The sequence below is a fragment of the Aquila chrysaetos genome, chromosome 12 (assembly GCF_900496995.4).
Source record: "Aquila chrysaetos chrysaetos chromosome 12, bAquChr1.4, whole genome shotgun sequence".
Taxonomy (NCBI): domain Eukaryota; kingdom Metazoa; phylum Chordata; class Aves; order Accipitriformes; family Accipitridae; genus Aquila; species Aquila chrysaetos.
Window position 1 is genome coordinate 18,941,772 of NC_044015.1, and position 23,478 is coordinate 18,965,249.

Consider the following 23,478-nt stretch of genomic DNA (forward strand, 5'->3'; position numbering starts at 1 on the left):
ATTGCTTAATTCTAAACAAATAAATACATTTCTTATCCTTTGGGTACCTGTTAATGACTTAAACTTGACTCCACTGTAATTGCAGAAATATACTGAAAATGACATAAGAAGCTGTTGTCTTGCTGAAATAAAGCAAACTGAAGAGAAATACACTGAAACTCTGGAATCAATAGAGAAAGTAAGATACTATTTATAGAATTGTAACTTAATGTATTTTTGTAACAGTCTAGAAAATACAGTGACATAGTCGATGTATATATACATCTTTTTTTCCTTGCAGTTTTTCATGGTGCCATTGAAAAGGTTTCTGTCAGCATCAGAGTTTGATACTGTTTTCATCAACATTCCTGTAAGTAATTGCATATTTAATGAACAGATAAAAGGTTCATAGCTGGTTATGATATATTTGTGTTGTATGTTACTGCACAAAATGATTATTTGAAATACAGTGCACAATGCATTTTTGTAGGTATTAGGGTGGTTGATAGAAAAGGATGTGTACACTATTTTGTTTGGGTTTTTTTTTTTTTCTGCTTGAGGGAATAGGATGAGATAAGTGGTGTTATTGTGTCAGATAGTGAATGGTTATAAACTGGAGTATCTGTGACCCTTAGAAGCTAATAATTTATAGAAGATGGGAGGGCCATGAAGGTGATCAGGGGGCTGGAGCACCTCCCCTAGAGCATAGGCTGAGAGAGTTGAGGTGGTTTAGCCTGGACAAGAGAAGTCTCTGGGGAGACCTTATAGCAGCCTTCTAGTACTTAAAGGGGGCCTATGGGAAAGATGGGGAGGGGTTCTCTTAGGAGGGAGTGTAGTGATAGGATGACAGGTAACAGTTTTAAACTGAAAGAGGGTAGATTAAGATTAGATATTAGGAAAAAATTCTTTACTGTGAGGGTGGTGAGACACTGGAACAGGTTGCCCAGAGAGGCTGTGGATGCCCCATCCCTGGAAGTGTTCAAGGCCAGGTTGGATGGGGCTTTAAGCAACCTGGTCTAGTGGAAGGTGTCCCTGCCCATGGCAGGGGAGGTGGAAATAGATGACCTTTAAGGTCCCTTCCACTCCAAATGATTCTATGATTCTAAGACGGGTTATCTTCCAATACATGCTGGTATTTTAGTGATGGTACAAAGCTGTGACTGTTAGGTTGCCTACAACCGTATGCTGAGTGGCTCTTTTATGAGGGTTTCTGTAGCTACTCTGCAAATCCTTGTATCTACGCTGGCTCTGTCACCATTGAAGACATTTTGAAGTTAAGATAGCTCACAGTTTTGGATTCAGAATATGGCACTGGCAAGGATAAGGAATCCTCTGTGAAGTATCTAGGAGACCTCTTTATTTGACTGAAATCTTAAAGGTTTCTGTGATTATTACTTTGTTCCATTTATTTTTGGCCTAATCATAATAGTATGACAATTGACATATTTTTAGTTGATGAAAGTATTCAGCAGATGTCTTTATCTGACTTTAAAAGAAGACATCAGACGTGGTGTGAAGCCTCTCTCAACAGAGACAAATGAAAGGAATGTTCTTTTATGATGCACACTGTAAAGAAAGGGTCCCCAGAGTGTGGCCCATGGGCCACATCAAACCTTTATTGCCTGTGAAAGATCACCTCTGTTTTGGCCATCTCTGGCATGTCCTGCAGGCTCTCAAGGCTGTAGGGGTTGGTGTTGGGGATTTTTTTTGTTCTGTGGGAACCTGTTTTAGTTGCTGTTCCAGCACCATCCTGACAGAAATTAAATTACAACAGTTATTACACTGATGATGATACCTGACACCTTGCAATGTTCATCCCGCTATTACAGTTTTCAGTCTGAATCTCAATTGCTGTAATTTCCTTCTCTTTGAATATTAGTCTGAAATACTGCTGCAGACATCAGTAACCTACTTGTCGTGAAGTATGCCAGCTGCCTGTAGAGATCCCTTGGCTTTTGAAAACAAATTTATATTCTGTCCTACATTAATGTTTCTTATTCATTTCAAATAAGGCCCTGATGTGCCCTACCTAAGTTCCTGTAAACCTCTTTCCTAAGGCTCTGTGTGCCCAGGCATGTTGACTTACGTGCATTGAAAGACCTAAAGCCAGCCAACGTGAAACACTGCACAGGGGTATAAAAAAGGCTTACATGCTGGAAAGGCTTACACGCTGTAACCACAAACTGGGAGGTCAGCCTATTCACTACTAGTTGAAGAAATGCAAGGGGATCAGATAAGAGGAGTAAAAAGAACAAAACCTATTTATTTGAAACTAGGAAGACATGTAGTAGACTGTTACATTTAGGTTGTTTTATTTTGGTTTTCATTATCAGCATTCAGTATTCTGCTGTTACAAGCTCGTGCTTATTTCTGACTCCAGTAACATTTCATAGGCATCCAAAAACATTAAAAGAGATATAGGGCTTGCCTAAGCCAAAAATGCATGCAAATGCTTTGTCTGCTCAGACCTTGTCTCTGTGGCAGTTCCTCAGCAGGAAGGCTGGAGGGCAGTGGAAGCTTGTTTTAAACTAAAAATAGCTGTTATGCAGAGCTTTACAGCAAACTGCAATGTGGAGAGCAAGTGTGGTGTTCTCAGAACAGGATGAATTTGCCTCTGTTAAAGTGTTGTGGTGAAGGATCAGTGCTTTAGGGTGATGCCATATTCCTTATATAGATTCTGAAAGATGCTTGCTGGACAAAATCATCTGCTGATGTCAAAATATATTTCATTTTTAAGAACCTCCCCCCCGGCCCCCAAACCACCCCAGACGACTCACCAGTCTAAAGACAGTGCCCTTCATTAGGGCTCAGATTTCAAAGTTCTGTCCTATAAAATGAATGTATGGCTCTATATGTGTATCTCTGTGTGTATATGTCTACGTATATATATATATAGACATAGATGGCATTTGTATGTACATCTGTCTACGTATATACGTGTGCACACATATAGATGCATTTGTATGTACACCTATGAATGCATTTGAATTGAGATGTATATATGGACATACAGAGGGAAAGAGAGATGGAAGTACATGTAACATACTGAAGTTGTTTGAACTTTCATTAACTTCTAATGCTGCTAATATCAGTTTAATTTAAAACTTGGCTTTGAATTGGAGATAGAAGCTTAAAAAGACATTTTGTCCCCTTAGCATTAAGCTGTTTTTCAGGGGTGTTGATTAGTTGAGTCCCTGTGCACTCCTGAGAAAATGTGCTCCTGTAATATATTAATAGGGAAGCATTTCTATAATGACATCTTTGTCTGCTGCAACTTAAGATACTGAGGATATGGCCATACAATTGCTAGCAACGGAATTTGATGTGTTTTAAGTTTTTGCTCCCTCACGTGTGATGTGATTGATCTCATATGTACTCTTAGTTTTCATCAGAGTGAAGTGAAATGTTTTCACTTAGTTCACAACTCAGTATTGCATATTATTTTTGTAGTATGTCATTTACTGCATTAAACCGTCTTCAATGGCTTTTTCTTTAAACAGTGCTCTGTTTTTCAGTGCAGTGGTCTGTACACTGCTTACAGTCAGTTACCCTAATTTCAAAACTTTATAACCTGCTTTGACTTAATTTCTTGTGACTTCTTTGACAGTATCCATACAGTATTAAGGCTGATGTAATCTCCTATAGTTGCTTAAAGATTTTTGTATAATAGCGAACAAGTAAGGTGAGTTACTACTATACTCAGGGAGCAAATCTTTCTGTAATATTCTTGCCTTTCAGCCATTAGTTGCCTGCTGTATTGGGAAACTCATTATGACTGCAGTTAACTTAGCACTAGAACATCACTAATTGACCAACGTAATGTACAAAACTAATTTTTCACAGCTCAGGGACATGAATCATTACTTTATCTTGTCACTAAAGCATTTACTTGACTTGCTTAATTTTAAAATTATCATTATAAAATGAAGATGAATTAACAGTGCACGTTCCAAGCTAGAATAAATTAGTCTCTAATAGGTAGTTCTTGGAGTTTCGTTTTTCTTGTCGCACTGTATGGAAGATGTGGCAAACCTTGAAATTAGGTTCTACTCTCAAATGATCTGTTTTCCAATTTATTGAAATTAATGGTCTAACATGAAATAATTTATTTTTATATTCAAAGCTTTAAGTTGTTCTGTTTTTAAAAAAAATTTCCCCCTCCCCATTACTGTTTTTAAGGATTTGGTGAAAATTCACAGGAATCTAACACAGGACATCAATGATTCCATTGTTAACAAAAATGATCAGAACCTATATCAAATTTTTATTAACTACAAGGAAAGGTAAGATTTATGTACTCTTACTAATTGTGATAACCTCTGCTCAATTTGGTAAAATATTTTGCCATATTTTTATTCAACGAATATTTCTGAAACAGGATTGAATTTGATGTCAGTATACTTACTAAGCTAGTATTTGGTGTTTTGAGCCTGGAAGTCAAAATGGAACCTATTGCTATAGGAGCCCTCCCTCTTCTTACCCCCAGTTTTGGCAATATTGTTACATAGACAGGTAACATCTGTAGTTTGAGCAAAACTTAAATAGCTTATTTTGCACAGCATTTTTTTGATGCAAATAATCCCAGGTATTTTATAGCATGTACCCGTATTGTTTAACAGATAAAATGTTATAAAAAAGGAAGAAGGGGCAAAATAAGGCAAGGATATATATTAAGGCTATTCCAGGTTCAAGAAAACAGAAGAAGTCGTAACTTGAAAGAAGAGAAGGCAGGTGCAAAAGAGAAGAGAGAATAGACTAGGGTCTTACCCTACCCTGCAGTCAAAGGTGCAACAGTGAAGCTTCAAACTGTGAAAAACAGCCAAGCTGATAACAGGGTAGCTGTGGCAGCATACCATGCCCTGTAGGCTAATTGCCAATTTTTTTACCCACCTTTTCAGATTGTTTTTTCTGCCAGCACTGAACAGCTGTTGGACTGTATAGATGAACTTACATGCTTGTGGTACTTAGCTGAAAAACACTTGTACTGAGGGCTACAGTACTGACCTACCTTGACATAACCCTTGGGTTGTGGTTAAAAATTAGTTCCTTCTGGGACTGGAGTGGGAAAGACCTGTGGGAGCTAATTGGATTTGCTTGAGGGAGATGGGGAAGGAGGACTGTTGCAGTAATAAGAGGCTTGTGATGGACAGCAGCATCCAGAAAACGTTAGACAGGAGAGTTGTTTTCTGAGGGAGGAGGGTGTCCCAGCCTGCCCATAAACAGTCTTGCCTTCAGAGACCCTCTGTCTCAGCTTTCATGTTGGAGCAGGACATAGTTATTTCCCAGGCTGTTAGACTTTCTGCTGCTGTAGGAGGGAATTAGGGGACCAGAAGTTGTTCTGTAGAATGCTTATCTTTCAAAAGTAGTTCTGAAATGTGTGCTAAAAGGGGAAAAAAGGACACTGAGAAGAAACCTCAAGTTTATATTATACAAAAAGGAAACAGATGGAGGTAGACTCAGTGTCTTAACCATGTAGTGATTAAAAGTAATCAGATGTGGTGGTAAATCAGTATCATCACTTCAGTTGTGAAAGAAGAATTAAAAAAAAAAAAAAAAAAAAAAAGGTAAAGATTAGGCAAGAGAAAAAGAAATTTAGGACACCCCAATGGAAAGCTCATGGGGGCCCCCAAAAAAGGGATTTGAAGCATCCAGAGGAACACCTCAAGAAATTTATGAAGAGGTGAAATGAAACAGCACACTTTGCAATGGGACTAGCAGAAAGAAACACTCCAAACAGGGGCAAGAAACTCCTGTCATAAAACCAGGCTCCTTCAAGAAGCATTGCTGCCCTTGACAGCTACTGAAAATTTCTTAAGTTTTCATCCACTGTTATTTTGATCTGAGAGCTCACAGGATATAACCTGGTAGAAACTGTTGGAGATGGATCAGTCTGGGTAACCTACAAGTTTTTTAAAGGATAGCTGTAATTAATCCTGTTAAGCCTGCGTTACAGAATTTATTCATGACAACCTTGGAAGTCTGCAGTGTTGTAAATACTACAGACTGTTGTTCTGTTAAACAGCAGTTACACTGCTTTTTAATGAGTCCTGTATTTATCAGAACATATACATGTGAATATTAAAGGAAATTGCAATGATTTTATAGCATTTTGAAGGTAGATCAAAATTGTGTTCTCCTGAATATTCTTTCTTGTATTCATGTTGCCCATTGAAGTCTGTGGCTAAATCCTATCCTTGTTTATTTAGGCACTGCTCCTTTTGAAAGGAGGATTGTTAACAATGTATTTGTGAAAAATGATCAAGGATTGTTCTTAAATAAGCAAATGTTCCTTTTATTCTTTATCTCTTGCTTTGATTTAGATTGGTTATTTATGGACAGTACTGCAGTCAAGTGGAGATAGCGATATCGTGCTTAGACAACATCTCTAAGACAAAAGAGGATGTTAAATTGAAGTTAGAGGTATCAGTATTTTTTAATACATATATATATACATACATATATAAAACCACCTATATATGTTTCTATGTATATGCCCTGTTTTCATCCAGGTCAAAAACTTTATGATGAAAAACTAGCTGGACTGATAGAGGAATGTGTTTCTCTTCCTTTTCATTTTTTTTGGAGCCTCTGATCAAATGAATATGTGAGCTGTTGCAGTACACATCCTGGCACTGAAGTGAATGGAGTTTTGCCACTGACATCAGGATGGTTAGGAGTGTTTTTGGGAAGTGAATCATCAGTGATACCCTTCTGTTTATCGTGACACCTCAGCTGAGAACACAGAACTGCAGAATCACTCAGGTTGGGAGGGATCTCTAGGCTGAACAAGCCCTGGTCCCACAGCCTCACAGGGTTTGCTGTCTGCCACGATCCCCTTGTCCTTTCCAGCAGAGCTGCTCCCTAGCTGGTCAGCCTTCTGGGTTAGCATGTCCCTGGTTAGTACATACCAGGTGAAGGACTTTGTCTTCACCTTGTTGCCTTCATGCGAGGTTTCTGTTGGACATGGTGTGAAGAGTGTCACCTGCACCATCCAATCTGGTGTTGCCTGCAGACTTGCTGTGGGTGTCTTCTGTCTTCTCCTGCAGATCATTGCTGAAGATATTAAAAGAGAGGGGTTCCCCTCCCTCAGGGGACAGACCCCTGAGGAGCTCTACTTGCAACTGTCTCTCAGGTAGTGTAGGAAACATTAGTCACTGCTCTCTTTGAGCCTCGTGGTCTAGCCAGTTTTTCATACACCTAGTAGATAGTTCATCTGGAGCATAACATCCCAGCCTGGATATCAGGATGTTGTGGGAGATGATGTTGAAAGCCTTAGAAAAGTCAGGGTAGCCTCTCCCCACCTATTCACAGATCTAGCCATTTCATTGTGGAAAGCAGTCAAGCAGGTCAAGCGTTGATTTACCTGTGGTGAATCCATGCTGGATATTCCCAGTCACCTTCTTCATGTGCCCAGAAATTGCTTCCAAGAGGACTTGCTTCATAATTTTTGCAGGGGCTGAAGTGAGACTGGCCTGTAGTTTCCAAGATTATCTTCTGCCTTTACTGTGCCTATAGGCAATGTCTTTTTTTTTTAATTCAATGGAATACCTAATTTCTGTTGTCTTTGTGATGTTTATTCTACTCTTTCTCATGCTGTCGCAATGTCTAAGAACAAGTGTCTAGACCAAGTTTTTTTTTTGCTTAGCTATCATTGCCGTATCAGCTGTTTTCCTTCATTTTGTTGATATTCTTTATCTCAAGCTTAATATAGTTGCTTGGCCCATATATCACTAAATTTTCATATGTATCACTTGAATATTTTTATTTTCTAACTCTCTTGTCTTGTTCCTTCTTCTGCTTTGAACTAGGAATGTTCCAAGAGGGCCAATAATGGGAAATTTACATTGCGGGATCTTTTAGTGGTTCCAATGCAGAGAGTGCTAAAATATCACCTACTGCTCCAGGTATTTTATTTTTGAAATTTAAGGGGGCTGAGAGCAAAACTCTGATTGCTTATCACTAGTGGATTGTAAGAATGAGAGCTAAAGGTCTTTATCAAAAGGACATGATTGACATTTCCATAGGTTTGAGGCTGATTTGTTACGAAACAAACTCCAGTCAAGTGCAGGTTTTCTTACAGAAATCGTTCCTCAGAGCTGAAGCATATCTGGGGAAAAAAGAATAAAACACAATTGTTTCCTCAGTATCTGAACCTTTCATTCTTGCTGAATTTAAAATGGTTAGTTGTACCAAACTATAATCATGGTATTTTGAAATGTGAGCCATTACCCTCCAAAAGAGGAAGCTGGACCGTACTACAGCATACTTTTAAGATACTTCTTTGCTGTCATAAATTACAATAAAGCCATATTTATTTTGAAATGCTCCTTGTTATAACCCACAAAGCATTAGCTTTTGCAGTTAGTCCTGTAATAAGGGTGGAGAGTCTTATAAATTTAATTTGATAGCTGTGCCAGGAGACTCATTAATTCAGCTGCAAAGAAATATATTACTATATTAGACTGTCAACCCTGCTGATGCTTGTAAAATGTCATTTTAAAAAGATCTACTATTTGTATGTGAAGCATAATTTTGACTCAGCAGAGCAACATACGTTCTGTAATGTTAAATTTTTTGAAGTATTTCTATAAATGTCATCAATATTTTGATCAATGGAAAATTGGAAAAAACCAAAATGAATGGTAAACTGCTTTTTAAAAAAAACTTAGGAGAACTGAGTCATGATTTTATAATCAACCTGTATATTATGAAAAGATGATATACAATATGTCACTATGTTGTGTGACACTAGTATACATTGTACAAGAAAAATATTTTATAGACTTTGAAAGAAAAAAATCCAGTAAATTATTAGAATTGTAATATGAAGTATAAATACTTATTCCTTCATTTCCTATGATTTTAGCAAGTTATTATGTTAGCTGAAATATATAATTATCGAATTATAAAGAACAAATAACCTGTTTCCCCAAGAGGTTACTCTTTCACTTCATAAAAACCTAAAAAGCCCTTTTATTTTCCATATGGGAAATGGCTAAAAAATTCTTTAAACATTCACTTTTGATTTAAATATGTCTTCTGAGTCAGCTTTATCTTAGGCTTAATGAGACAATGACTTCTTTTAAGCAGTGCACAGTTTAGCTGAGATTTTATTGCCAGCATACATCTCTCTCAGCAGACAAGTGCAGGCTTTGGAATGGGGTTATATACTGTATAGTAATGTGTAAATGAACTCTAGTGTTTACCTGTGCTTTCAGCACACACGTACAGTAATGATCTGATTTGGCAAGTTTTAAGTGCTAGACAGAAATTAGTGATGGTTTATTATTGGCTAAAGTCAGTGTTCAGGCTATCCAGCAATTGTTCTTAAACACTTGCCAATTATCTGTTTGCAGTAGTCCCCACTCAGTTATAGGCTACTAACTGTGGGAATGAAAATGTGAATTGTGTTGGGTTGTATTTTCTGGTTTTGGCTTTTTTCTTTTTTTTGGGGGGGGGGGGGGGGGAGGTGGGGTGAGGGTGAGCAATGACAACTTCAATTATAAACTGACAGACAGTGGGTGAAAGGTTTTAGCTGCTCTGTCCACAGGAGCTGGTAAAGCACACTACTGATCCCATGGAGAAGGCAAATCTAAAACTGGCACTTGATGCAATGAAGGTAAGTATTCATGGCAATGAAGTATTTATGTCTTTGTTGGCAGTTAAAATAGTAGCTCAGAACTGTATTTCCTGGGGGAGATAATCTTCACAGAAGATCAAATGTTTTCATAGGTCACTGTGAACTTTGTGAGTATGTCAGGGCAAGTATATATAGTTGAGGGCTTTGCTCAAGTCTGGGAAGCAAGTTCGGTAGTTTTCTGAAGTGGACGGTTTATGAAATGGAACTTCCTTATTTCAGTTTACTTTGTATCATTTTGCTGTCATATAATGAGATGAAAAACAGGTGTTCCAATAATTTGGTCTCGCTTCCAAAATTTAGGAATATTTCTACCACTGTAGATCAATTCTAATAAAGGTCAGTAGTTTCCCAGTGAGATGAAGACAATTATTTTTCTTTACAACACTTTTTTTTCCTGTCATCTTAATATGATCTCTGTGGCTTTACCTTTGAAAGCAGTACTGTCTTTCTGGAGGTAGAATATCTGTCACTGTACATTCACCTGCAAGTGGTACAAACAAATGCTTTGTGTATAGCTGTACTGCCTTATGTATAAGGTAATACGTTATGTGTTCCTCTGCGCTGCTTCAGAAATGCAGCACAGTTCTGCTTCAGCTGACTTCATGGCATGAATCGTGACATTCATGTGCTGGAACTGTGAAACTTTTTCTATCCTTTGTTGGGAAAGGGGGAAAGAAGCCAACATGACATAGGTCATATGTCTTGTTGTAATATGTGTGGTCCACAGAAGTTAGTTTTGGGTCACACACCTGTCTCATATTATGTGACTGTCTGCCTTGAATGCCTGGAATACAGACCAGCTCACAAATGAGATTTTGGTTCCCCTTTTTTGTTATCTGTTTTGTGCAGTGAATGCAGAGAGAGCCACCATGATAATCTCCCACGGAAGGATGCCTGAAATGGGATGGCACAGTGTTGCTTCCATCTAGTGGCAAGCCATGCATCCTGGCTGCTGCTAACTGGCTAGGAAAATAACCTTGTGTTTTATTCCCTCCCACCTCCCTTTTTTCTTTCCTGTTTGCTGGTTTGCTTCATTGGTTTTGGTGGCTGTTGGACTGAAAATAAAAGACCAATTAAGAAATCTCATGCCAGAGTGGCTGTGGCAGTTACGTGCTGGCTGGCAAGACTTAACCAGCCAATTGAAAAAAAAAACAAAACCAAAACCGAAACAAAAACCACTACTCCCCCCACCCACAAAACAACCCAGATATGAGCATCTCCTCTTAAGGTTGCAGCATTGTTACCCTCCCGATGTACTGTATCCTCTTACAATAGTCTCTGCCACTGTAGTAGAAGTTAACTGTGCAGCGTTGGTATGTTGCTTCTAAAAACCCTGGTGTGCCTGCTTGAAAATAAAATGTCTTTCGGAAAACTGCCAGCAAAGTGGTACTTCCCCCCAAGAATGAAAATTCTAGGAAGCATTATGCTGTTAGATTTCTTTTAGCAGCAAGAAAAGAGGCTATTTCATTTTTACACTAACTCTTTCAAGACTTACGTGAGTGTATCCTGCACAGATTTATTTGGGAAGCTAGCATAATGATTGCAGCTATTCTTAGATTTTGATTAAAACTGTCTTAGAAAGAGGATGTACCTTTCTCCCACCCTCCAAATTTGTGACCATATTGAAGGGATACTGTAAAAGCAAGTTGTAAAGATCAGAATGTCTTTTCCAACTCCTGCTCTTGGCATCCCTGACCTTGCCAATTACCACTCCTGCTCACTCCTCATCCGTAGCCATAAACAGAGAAGCCCGAGCAAATTGTCACTATTACTCAAGCATGTTCAGAGCATTTTAAAGGCTGTAGTGAAATGTGTACAGTACATGTTCTGGTAAAGGGGACAATAATGATCTCAACCTGTGACTTCAGGTAGTATATCCCATTAAAGGCCCCTTTTCAAATCTGCTGCGTAATGGCTTTTCTCTGCTGTGCAACAGTAAGAGCAAGATCCTACTACTGGGGCAGTAGCTTCTCTCCTAATAAGCACACAGGCTTATGATACATTTACACCTTACATGCTGCTTTTGAGCTCCCTTGCATACGTTTTCTACTATATGCTCTATTTACCTTCTGTCTTATTCTCTGATATTGGATGTTGTTGACTGCTTTTTTGGCAGTGTGCTGCATAAATTCCATTTCCGTCTTTAATCTTGAATATAAGCCATTAACAAAATTCAGAAAAAATCAGGCCTTTTTTACAATTTATTATGTTTCCCTCTTTCTTACTAGTAAATTTGTGCTTCAGTGGATATGAGGAAGAAAGTTGTAAATACGATTGAAGATACGCAGAGGCTTTTTTCCTTCTTTATTTAGCCATGCATATTGGTAATTTTTGAACATAAAAGATAATTTTTTTTAAAAAATTACTAAATATGCAGATAAGTCAAAGACAAAATTAGAAATAAATTTGCCAAAATAAGGTATTAAAGTGGTCTGTTATGGAAAACTTTTTTTCCTCCCTTTTTCTGTTGCTGCTGTAGGACTTGGCTCAATATGTAAATGAAGTAAAGAGAGATAATGAAACACTCCGTGAAATTAGACAGTTTCAGCTATCAATAGAGAATTTGGTACGTGATATTTTTCTTATACAGTTTTTAAATGACTTTTGATCAAATATATTGATAGATGTATTTTTTCCACATTTCAGATGAAATTATAGTACTCTTTGTATTATTTTAAGTGTAAGTATGCTTTGCTTGGTTTAGAATGACATGAATATTTAAGTACAGAAATCTCTGCTATTTTAGGGGTCAGTCTGTAGTTAATATATATTTGCATAGTTAAAGGTGTGTATTTGTACAGTGACTCAGGTGTTTTTGTAATGGGAAAAATTTTCCCATTTGAAGACAAAAATGGAATGGACCGATTCTTTATTGTAGATGATAGGAAAAGAACTTGTTTTCAGGCCTGAAAAGTCCTTTTTTGGGGTAAAAGGAGTGAGTGGTCTAACATTTGAATGTGTTGTCATCTTGATGCTTTTGCTATATTGAATCATACATATTACTTCTGTTTCAGAATCATTCCCTCTTACAGTATGGAAGACCTCAAGGTGATGGGGAAATAAGGATAACTACATTGGACAAACGTGCGAGGCAAGACAGGTGATGGCATGACTTCTGGTGTTTGCTATTTAAAAGCCTGTAAAGTAACTCTCTCTTTAGATTTGAGGTTAGCTCAGTGATTCTGGAGAGTACTTTCCTGTCCATTCACAGAGCCTATGCACTGTTTACCAAGTGAATTTGCAAAGTGATTCATGGGAAGTTAGCTATTATGTTATCATCTAAGATCACCTAAGTCCCTTGCAAGTACTAAGTCTCTAGCAAAAGTACTTTCAGTGGGTTTTTTTTGTTTCGTTATTCAGTAGTTTCATTGTTCACCTTCAGATTTTTAAGTGCCACAGGCAAAGTTGTGTAAAATAAGACTTTGGGTGTTGGCTTTCTGGAGTGTTTTTAACCTTCTTTATATTGTATTTTCATAGGCATATCTTCTTGTTTGATCTAGCTGTAATTGTTTGCAAACGTAGAGGTGATAATTATGAAATGAAGGAAATAATAGATCTTCAGAAATACAAAATTACAAATAACCCCACTACTGATAAAGAAAATAAGAAGGTAAATATTTCTTGCAAATTCATATAAAATGTATATTTTTAGCAGCAATTTGAAACATTTTGCAGGAGTTCAGAATGTATATACAATTTATTTACAAAGTTTTATGTTTTAAATGTAAGCTGGAGTGAATATTTAGGGATTTCAACTTTTTTTATTTTGATGTAATTGAAGTGTTTGAGTAAGTCATTCCTAAGTGAACACAAAATGTGGTCTTGCTGTTCCCAAAATAAGGGAATTAAGGAATGTACAAATGCTTCTTTATTTTTTTTTTCCTTTTCCTTTCTTCATAACTGATGACCTTTGTATTGCCAATCTTTTTATGCAGTGGTCTTATGGCTTCTACCTCATTCATATCCAAGGTCAAAATGGTTTAGAAGTTTATTGCAAAACTAAAGACTTGAAGAAAAAATGGCTTGAGCAATTTCAGATGGCTCTGTAAGTATATTTTTATTAAGGTAGAATCATGTTCATCACCACTGCAAGGATATCACTTCAATTATGCTGAACTGCTTTCATGTTTAGATTTTTTTAATACAGCCTAGTTAGCTATTGTATTTGACTTTCTGAGAAACAACTGACTAACATCTACATGAACAGACTATTTCCCTGAAACTCCTCTTGGAAAAGAAAGAGGGCACTCTAGGCTATGTATTACTTTCTAACTTTGCTGCTAGGACTGTTTTAGTAATACAGTCTTAAGCAACGAGGGGGAATAGTAATTATTTTAGCAATAAATATCTAGCATAATAGTGACATTTTTTTCCTCTCCCATTTTTATTTTGATTAATTGCAATATATTTTTTGAAACGTGATGCTGATGATTTGAGAGGGGATCCTGGCATCTTTCATAGTGGCTTTTCACTAATTTATTTTTTAGTGTTTGGATCCAGTTGCTTGGCTTATTAAATTTAGTTTCAAAAGGCTGACTTCCTTTATATGTTTTCAGCTAAAAGAGGAGTTTGCTTTAGACTTCTTGAAAAGTAAGTTGTTCAGATGCAGCACTGCAGATTACATTGTTGTGATGCAGCATGAGCTTTATTTCCATTTCTGATTCTTGTCAGAAAGAGAAACATGATTATTGACACCTCAGGTATTCTGATTAAATTTAAAATGTGAACAAGGGAATCGGATGACAAGGTGATGCTTGCTTTATGGTAAAAAAAAGAAAGTGTGGGGGGAGTGAGATACTCCCAGTGAAAATAGAGAGAGCGCATTAATAAAGATTGTTTTGGATGTGATTGTAAAGGTATGTGGATTCAGAAAAAAGGCTATTAATAAGCTGATATGAGCGAAACTTGCTCATAAACTATATATATATTTTAAAACCTTAGTATGATGAGTGCTAATGATTTAAACGAAAACATTAGGGAGAAGAGCCTGGGCTGGATAGGTATTACAAGGCCTGCTTAGTAGGGTTCCCATCTTGCTGGTTTTTACTGAAGGCAAAAACGGCATGTGTTTTGGCAAAAATTTCTGGGTAGCAGAGTGGGGGATGGGAAGATGTGTTTATCTGTATGTGTGTGGAAAGCTGAGTACTTTGCCTTTTTCTGTCCCTGTGCTCTCCCTGCTGCACTTGCTGTAATGTCGTTATTGATATTTACTTAAACACAGATGAAACGTTATGAAAAGCATGAGGAACTCAGATTTATCAGCTTTAGCATTGCAACTATTGATCATTCTTCAGGTGTCCTGGCCCAGTGTACAAAGAAACCCAACCAAACAAAACAGAAGTCAGCCAGGGAGCTAAGGAGAGCAGTAAGAGAGCTATGTTTTTTCCCAGGAGCATATCCTCAATTCTTCCCAAACATTTTTATGGTTCTGTGCAGGACCCACCCCCACCGCTGTGCATGTGGTGAGTGAGTGCAGCTGCATATCCTTACACAGTGTTAGGCACCAGCCAGCGCTCATGAGCTGTTCATGAGCGTGCCTTTGTGAACAATGGTTTACTGCTGCTGGTTGCCTTATGTGAGCAGAACAAACGGAACCTGAAGGGTTGACAAGTTAACGTCCTATTCTTTCCTCCTGGGCAGATGGAGTTGGTCGTTGAAAATGAGTGGTGGCATCAGCCTTGTCTTGCATGGATGTTTGTCTTTCTCGTAAACCCATACCTCTAGTTTAACCTCTTCCCGTGTGATTAAAGTCTGTAATGCTTTACATTACAGAGCAGAAGGGTTGCTGAAGGTCAGGGCTGAGGTGCAACATGATGTAGTGGTATTATTTGCATTGGGCAATGCTTTTGCTCCCTTGTATTTATAACCACTAGGATTGAAAACAATAGGAAACTTTAATGCTTTCTGAAGTTTTTATACCTTTCCCCCAACTCCGTTACATGGATTTGACTTCATAGCATGTTTCCCTTAGCAGCTCTCCTAGAACGTACCTTGGCGTATGTAGCAATAAATATATTCTAATGCATGCTGAGGCACAAGAGTTTGTATTTGGGAATAAACTAAGCCAAGAGTTTTGAACAATTGGTTGGTTTGTTTTGTTGTTTTCAGGGGTCTCATTGCCTACTGTGTAGGTTATCTTGTTCTAGTGCGATTCTACTCTGAAAATTAGCCGTGGTTGAAATTATGCTATTATTCATCATACTGAATTATAATTGTTGCTTCTATGGGCAAAATACTTCTCATCACTTAAAAAATTTACTGAGACTGCAAAACCAGCACAGTTGAAGGGGTGAATTACGTTCTTTTTTGATTATCAGAAATGATGGTGTTTACTGAGTTCCAGACAGAAATTTCAATGCAGTTTTGTTGTCTTCAGGATAGCATTCTGTATGAAGTCAGGTCTGTGCAAGTGTTAATCTAAGAACATAACAAGAGAACACATTAGGATCTCTGTTATTATTTTTAAATTAAGAATTAACCTTGTTGCTACTAGAATGGTTTTATTGGCATAACTATGTTTGCTAGGCTGTAATTTTTTATTTTTTAGGAGCTTAGATGTTTATACTAGTGTATGAACAACAGTGATGATAGTTATATTGCTGAAAAGGCATCTGTTGTTGAGATGCTGGTGTCATTGAGATGAGAATTTGTCTCCAGATATGGGAAGCTTATGTTATTGGTGAAGTATGAATTAGAGGAGAACACTGCTTTGCTGGCTGGCCTTGGTTTAGGTTTTGAGGGCAGGAATACGTTAGGCACACTTGATATGGAAAATCTTTAAAGGAAGGAAGGATGAAATCCCAGTGCAATTTTCAGAGTGTTACTTTTCAGACTAGTAAGTTTCTGTTAGAAAACTAGTTTCACAAACCTGTGAAAATATTCTACTTCTTAGCCAGCTCTGTTGTTACTGTGGTATATGGCGAGTTGTTTTGTCGTGAGGGAGGTTGGGAACGATGGGTTACTGGTCATAAGAAACTGAGTAAATTGGTTTTATTCATATGGCATTTCTGTTGCTACAGTATGTATTTGCTGTTTTCCTGAGACTATTGCTTAATTTAGAAAATATATAATACCAAAACACCTCATTTTCTATTTTTCCTAAGAATTTCACAATGGTTATTGATGAAGCCTGTTCGTATACTACACACGTTACATCCTCAGCAGCAATGGTACTGTGGCATGGTTGCACTGAATTTGATGCTATTGACCTATTCACAGTAATCTCCACATTTGAGGCTGGGTCACCTCATCTCGTGTGTCATCAGTGTGTCGTGTGGTCCATCCGCCCCCCCCCCCCCCCCCCCCCCCCCCGCTCCTTTTTAAAGTTTATTGTCTACAACGTTCAAAATGGCTGGTTATTTGGGAGCATTGGATTTCCTAGGTGACAGTAAAATGAAGTAGGACACTGGGGCTGCACAGTTAACATGGCAGTCAAGCTCTTGAAGCTGAAACTTCAGTTGGACTTGTAAATCTGATGAATTTCAGAGGTTTTCATGAAGCTACCAGGCAGAGACCAGTGGAGGATGTTTTAACAGGAGCCATCATATCAGAAATGGCTGAGTTGTCTCTTGGTGTGCCTGTCCCTCACTGATGTGAATGGAAGTTTTGCATGCACAAGGGGAGCATAACCACTTACTGCCTTGGGAGAGATGCGGTGCTTAACAGCGATAGTGGTTAATTTGAGCAGTTGCTATTTTGTTCTTGGAACTCTGTTCATAGTAATGGATGAGCTTATAGCTGTATGAGTAAATAAGCACCTTTAAAAACATATTACTACAAAGACTTTACTGTACTAGACGTGGAACATTTAAATTTAATGTAGCAGATCAAATAGCATTGGTTTAAATGCAAAGTCATTCCATATCCAAGATAATATTAATAAAAGTGTACAGCCAAATTACTGTACCAAATTACTCAGCCAAATTAGCGACACAACATGTATTAAGTGAAAGTTTGTCAGCAATGTGATAAAGTGCATGGTTTATTTGCTGTAACTGAGCCATTAAAAACTTCAAAAACTGGTTGCAAGTGTAAGACGCAATTTTCTTAGATTTTTCTAGTAGCATATTGTGTCTTATTTCTTTTCTCCTGTATTAAAAACAACCAGAAGAATCAGAACAAATATGTAATGTCTCATACCTACAAATTATATGAAATATTTGATACTTTTATGTTACTCAGCTTATGCTAAAAGGTAGGAGCATTGATTGGTATGTTTTTTCTCCCCGCTAGAAAGCTCTCCTACAGATGCTTGTCTTATAAAAATAAGCTTTTTCAAAATAAGTAGTTGACTAACATATGTGTCAATGAATTTATGCTAACCATTCTTTATTAAAAGAAAAAACTCCTTGAAAGTTGAAGTTGTCCTCCTCTATTGTATGTGTATATATACCTCAGTTATATTACTTTGGAATTACTTAGCTGACTAATTGTCAGGCTTAATTTCTTATTATGTGGCTACTGCTTTTCTCGTCATTGCTGTGATCAATTTAATTCTCTTTTATTTCATCATGAGATGATAGAATAAATACTGAAAGAAAATATGTTGATTATTACTACAGCTGTCTCATGTTGACGCTAAACATTTGCTTCCATCCACTAAATATTTCTTTGTATGTAGTTTGTTTCTTGATCACAGTAGAGCATGGAGCAGGTGTGTGTTGTCTTCCTCACAACAGCAGAGACCTTTTCCATGAAAGGCCACATATTTTATTTTCCCACTGACTTAATATCTGAATCCACTAGTGTAACATGGCATGCAATATCTTATGCTGGTTTGTGCTGAATTTATTTTGTTGTTGTGATGTCCAGTTTGCTAATTTAATTAAGTCTTTCTCTGGTTTCTCAACTGTGCTTTGTAATCACTTTAAAAATGCCCATTAGCAAATTTGGCTTCAGTATATATTCCTAGATAGGAACATATTAGACAGAAATGCAGTTTAAAATGTAATCATAGAAGAATTTAGGTTGGAAAGGGTGTGTGGAGATTGTCTGCTTCAGACTCCTGCAGGGCTTAGGTTGCTCAGGGCCTTGTCAGCTTGAATTTAATACTGCTGGATTTTGAGATGTACAGAACCAATATTGCAAAGTGTCATGCAGCAGTGTTGTAACACACCTTTTAATTAGGCTTTACTCAGCATCTCTCTTTCACAAACTGAGAAGTGCATGAAAACATCTTGCAGGCAGAGGAACAGACCTTCTTTTTTAATGTACTTGGTTAAAATTTCACCTTCAGAAGTACTATGATTGTAGTTTCTGCTTTGATATTGTTACTGAAATTGCAATATTAATGTCATGTCTAATTAGTAATGCCTGAAAAATCAGTGGGAAACACATGATCATTATAGTGATTAGGGTATGCATTAATTGCATGGAGTTAATGAATCTGATTTTTTTTTTTTTTTTAATACCCAAGTAAAAGAGATTTCAGACATGAAAGCTGTACAGCTCTCAAAAAATTAGTGGTTTTAGTTTTAATTACACTGTATTTAAGTTTTAGGTCACCATAGTTTGTGCAGCCGCTTGGGTACAGTCTAATATATTTTTGAAAAATTACTGTTTCAGTTAGACATAAATTCACACCCTGTAACTCAGGGGTCGCAGAACACATCATCTGATTGTAAGGAAATAATCCCAAGATTCACTGATTCTCAAACCTGATAGGTGTGTACGCAACATTTTAGATTAGGCAAGCTACATAAATTGTAGATAGAGTTCATCGGTTTTCTAAATTTTAAAGACAACTAGTACACAAGAAACAAGGTAGGTGAAAAGTGTTCTCTTACCTATTACCATACCTATTTCCAAATTTGGTTTGCACTCTGTGACTGATGACATTGGTCAGATTCAGCTCAAATAGATCTGTTCCCTCAGATAGTGCATTAATAATGCATATGCATTAAGACTTCTTCTGAGAGAGTATTTGAGCTCTGACATATTGAACACTGACATATTAAATTAAAGCTTTCTTATCTCAGAGTGCTTTAAAAGCCTTAGATATCTGCTGCATTTTTCAAATAGCCTGCAAAGGTGTTTCACTTATATCAACCTCACATAGGTTACCAAAGCAATAAACAAACATGTCTGCCTCGGCTTCTCCATCAGTATAAATATTTCAGTACTGCAAAAATGAATGCCAAGTTCATGTGTGCCAAAGAAGAATTCTTTCATGACTCCAGTTGGTTTTGATCAAATGTTTTTTTGGGTTATAGGCAACCATTCACAACATATTTATAGTTATGCAATTTCTTTAGATTATTCCAGACACAGCAAGAACTGTGTGAAGATTCTGTATATGATTAAGAGCACAGTGTAAAGGCAGCATAGAATGTGAAACCAAAACAGAATTTATGGAAACAGTGTGTAAACACTTGGAGGTGATAAATATACTTTGATATTATGTCTTCTGGTTCACAAAATCAAAGATTTCCCAGTCCTTATGTTTTTACAACTTACCTTACAACATGTGAGGTATATTACTGTGAAAATTAGTAAGTGTTTCTTAAAATTCAGTGAAATAAATTTGTAGTGACACTACATCATAAAAATAAAGTACCGCCATCTAAATATTGTTTTTTGCGTAAGGTGTTAGTTTTTTTCTGTCTTTAAATATGGAATGCTGCATTACATGTTTGTCCCGATACTTTGGCTGTATGACCAGATGTCCTAGTTTAACCTTGCAAACCAATGCTACCTTTTTTTCTTAGCAGATTTAGGTGCTTGTCTGGTAATTTACAAGTTTATGGCTGTATACGTCCTCTATTTTTACATTTTTTACTCCAAAACAAGACATTTGTCTTCAGTTAAGTGTAAATATATGATAACATATTTAAAGATTATCAAGGCAAGCAACTTTGTAAATTCGGATTTGTAAGACTTAGAACTTCCACAAATAAGACTCAGCCAGTGAATATTCGTGTATGTGAAGTGTTGATGTTTTTGATTTACAAATACTGATGTGTGACAGAGCTTTGTTCCTATCAGGTGGTGTTTAAAAATGTTATACAGGAATAGATTAGCTCAAAGCGGTCCATCTCCCATGCTTTTTAGGGAAGTAGGCTGTTAAGGAAAAAGGAAAGCCATTATCTTGTTTGAAACAATGCAGTACATTTCCAAAAAGTTAACAAGATAATTTCCTTGATCTCAAAAAAGCCACTCATCATATGATCAAATAAGCAAATTTCCTAGCAAAGTCTTAGAAGTTATGTGTTCTTGATCAAAAGCACAATTTACTTTGTGATATGGTTAATTTAATTATATAACATGTCTTCTTGACGGAGACTCTTTGATGTGACAAACCGGAATGTTTAAATATTAGCATGTGGAGAATTGATTGATTGATTAACTCAGTAAGTAGCATCTTCAAAGATGATTCTGAAATATAATAGCCTAGCTGGAACAGAGAAAGGGAATGAGCTGTAAGTAATCAGCATTTCTACCTTCTTTTCTCAGGAGCAAAGAAGCTCAAAATCATCCTTCGTGAAATGGCATTGCCCACCTCTAGTGACAATATCCCTTAAGAATGCCATTTTCTCTCTTCACCTTTTTACAGTAAATAATAAAATCCTTGTAAAGATAGAAAAAGCATTATTTATTTGTGGTTTTGTCTCTGCACTCTTATTTTCTCTTTCTATTAGATGGCAGTATGTTGTATTAAGTTATCAGTTGAAATGGTGATAGTTGCACAGAGCCAAAATGTTTCGCGTGGAAAGAAAGGGTAGTGCAAATGTAAGGCTGGTTCTGCTGTTTGTGGGGAACAGGATTCTAAGGGAAGTCTGCTACGTATCAAAGCAGGGAGTGAGGCTGAATATCTCTTGGAACCACATTTGCATGAAATTCTTCATATGAGGTTTGGCTGAAAGCTTTTTGTCTTGTTTGACAGTAACATATATGGTTTTCTGTTTTTTAACTTCTGCTGTCCATGTTATGAATTAAAACATTTGAATATGTGATAAATGTTAGCTATATTTTATTGCTCAGTTAAATTTTCCAAAATTTTCTGAGATGCTTAGTACCAGTTGTCATGGCTAACTTCTAAGGTACTTAAAATTTTGAAAGGTGGTCACTTTGGCACAAACCAGGAATTTTAACTTGGGATGTCTTAATAAATAATTTCTGCTAGCAATTAATAACTTAGAAATATGGCAGATCTAGGTTTATTGATGCATATTCTGCAGTGATGTCAAATATTAGTACAATAAGTAAAACTGGAAGCAAAAATTTCAGTGTCCTCAGGTATTAACCTGTGCCATTTTCTTTATAGGCTATACTGCATAAGTACAGCATCAGATTTCATGTCACATACACTTTAAAATGTTCTTCAGCAGTTCATGCTCAGGGTGTCCATAATTCTGAACAGTTCTGTATGGAGCATTTTAAATTATTTTAAGCATAACATGGAGTGCAGAATAATAACAGCTCTAAAATGCAAAGGTCTAACTCCGGGTTGAGAGTTGAGGAGAGTTCAAGGTAGTGAGTTTTATCTGAACTCCCCATAGTATTTCTTCTTTTAATACTTAAAACAGTTGCAATTCACTGCAGACTCCTTTTCTGATACTTCATACATCTGCTTATTTGTTATGCCTCTTGGCTCACAAGCGGGCATACATACATTAACTGTTCTCTAAAGCCAAGTTTTAATTAAGTGAAATGGCTACTTAGTTTCAAATATAATGCAGTTTAAAAATTATGGTATATCTTGCAAACATCTACATACAATTGAACCCTGTGTAATTTCTTGTGACATGGTTGCATTTCTTAGAGACTGATACGGGAAAAAGATCTTCAAAACCTGACCTAAATAGCATTTCTGCAAAAATGAGTCAAAACCAAAAAAAAGAAGTATCATTAGAACTTCCTAGCATGTTTTTCCATTTTGGGGGAAAACTGTCAACCCCAAAGAAAGGGCAGCTGTCTCACCGTACTGTTATGGAGAGCCTGTGACTCTGCTGGACAGCCTGTTCCCAACCGAAGAGCATCCAGATCTGTGCATTTGTTGCTGTTCAGGTCACTCAGAAAAACATGCTTGTGGCATTGCTGCTGGGGAAAGAGAAGGTTCGTTTTCTATCCAAGTTGACAGCCCCACTGAGTTGTGACAATCTGGAGGAACATCTCTGGGCTTAAATGATACCTGTGAGGTTTATCATCAGTCCACTGAGAAGAATGGCTCGATTCAGTCAGTTTTTACAATGCCTTTGCTTTCTCTGTATTTAACAGAAGTAGTGATCTATCTACATTACAGTGTCTAGGTCAGCACCTGCTCTTGTTATGCAGCTAATTCACTTTTGAAAGGAGCTTACTTGATCCATTTGCAAAGGATTACTTTTGCATTTCTCTTTGTGATGTATTTTTTCTTTATTTTCCTGTATGTGCTGCAATTCCTGCAATTAAGTGTGTATGTGCTTTTTGTGGTGGAAAAATGATGTGCATATATCCAAGGAATAGCAAACATTTTTCAGGTTTTTGTTTCTTCCTGTAATACATTCTTCCTTCCAGTTTAAGAAAAAATAAATTCAGTTTAAAAATATGTGAAGTCTGGGAAGGAAAAGTTGAGTTGTTAATTAAGTACTCCAGAGAAGCAATTTTTCAACATTAATTGAAATGTTTGTAATGGGTTTAAGCAACACCTTCTCAGTGGCCTAGACTCAGGGAGGGCGGGAATCTGTACAGGTCTTAATTGGCGAAGTCAAGGTAGTATTGAAAAGCTGCCAAGGAAGCAATTAAAAGAAATGCCCTTCAAAATACAGCAAGAAATACAGAAGAACTGGTCACTCGTGGAGGACAGCAGTGGACCTTGCAGGCAGGTTGTTTAAACTACAGTTTCTAACTGGTAGCATTAAAGGTAATAGTAAATAGATTTA

General features: G+C 37.0%; 1 protein-coding gene across 4 annotated transcripts in view; it reads left to right on the forward strand.

Moving 5' to 3' along the window:
* VAV3 (vav guanine nucleotide exchange factor 3) overlaps positions 1-23,478 on the forward strand; it is a 184,368-nt gene that overhangs the window by 71,776 nt on the left and 89,114 nt on the right. For all 4 annotated transcript variants that reach the window (XM_030032568.2, XM_030032571.2, XM_030032570.2 and 1 more), the window contains exons 6-15: positions 86-178; positions 281-349; positions 4,159-4,262; positions 6,300-6,399; positions 7,788-7,883; positions 9,530-9,598; positions 12,099-12,185; positions 12,634-12,719; positions 13,097-13,229; positions 13,555-13,664. In XM_030032568.2, coding sequence (XP_029888428.1) covers positions 86-178; positions 281-349; positions 4,159-4,262; positions 6,300-6,399; positions 7,788-7,883; positions 9,530-9,598; positions 12,099-12,185; positions 12,634-12,719; positions 13,097-13,229; positions 13,555-13,664 — 947 coding nt within the window. The remainder of the gene's footprint in view (positions 1-85; positions 179-280; positions 350-4,158; positions 4,263-6,299; positions 6,400-7,787; positions 7,884-9,529; positions 9,599-12,098; positions 12,186-12,633; positions 12,720-13,096; positions 13,230-13,554; positions 13,665-23,478) is intronic.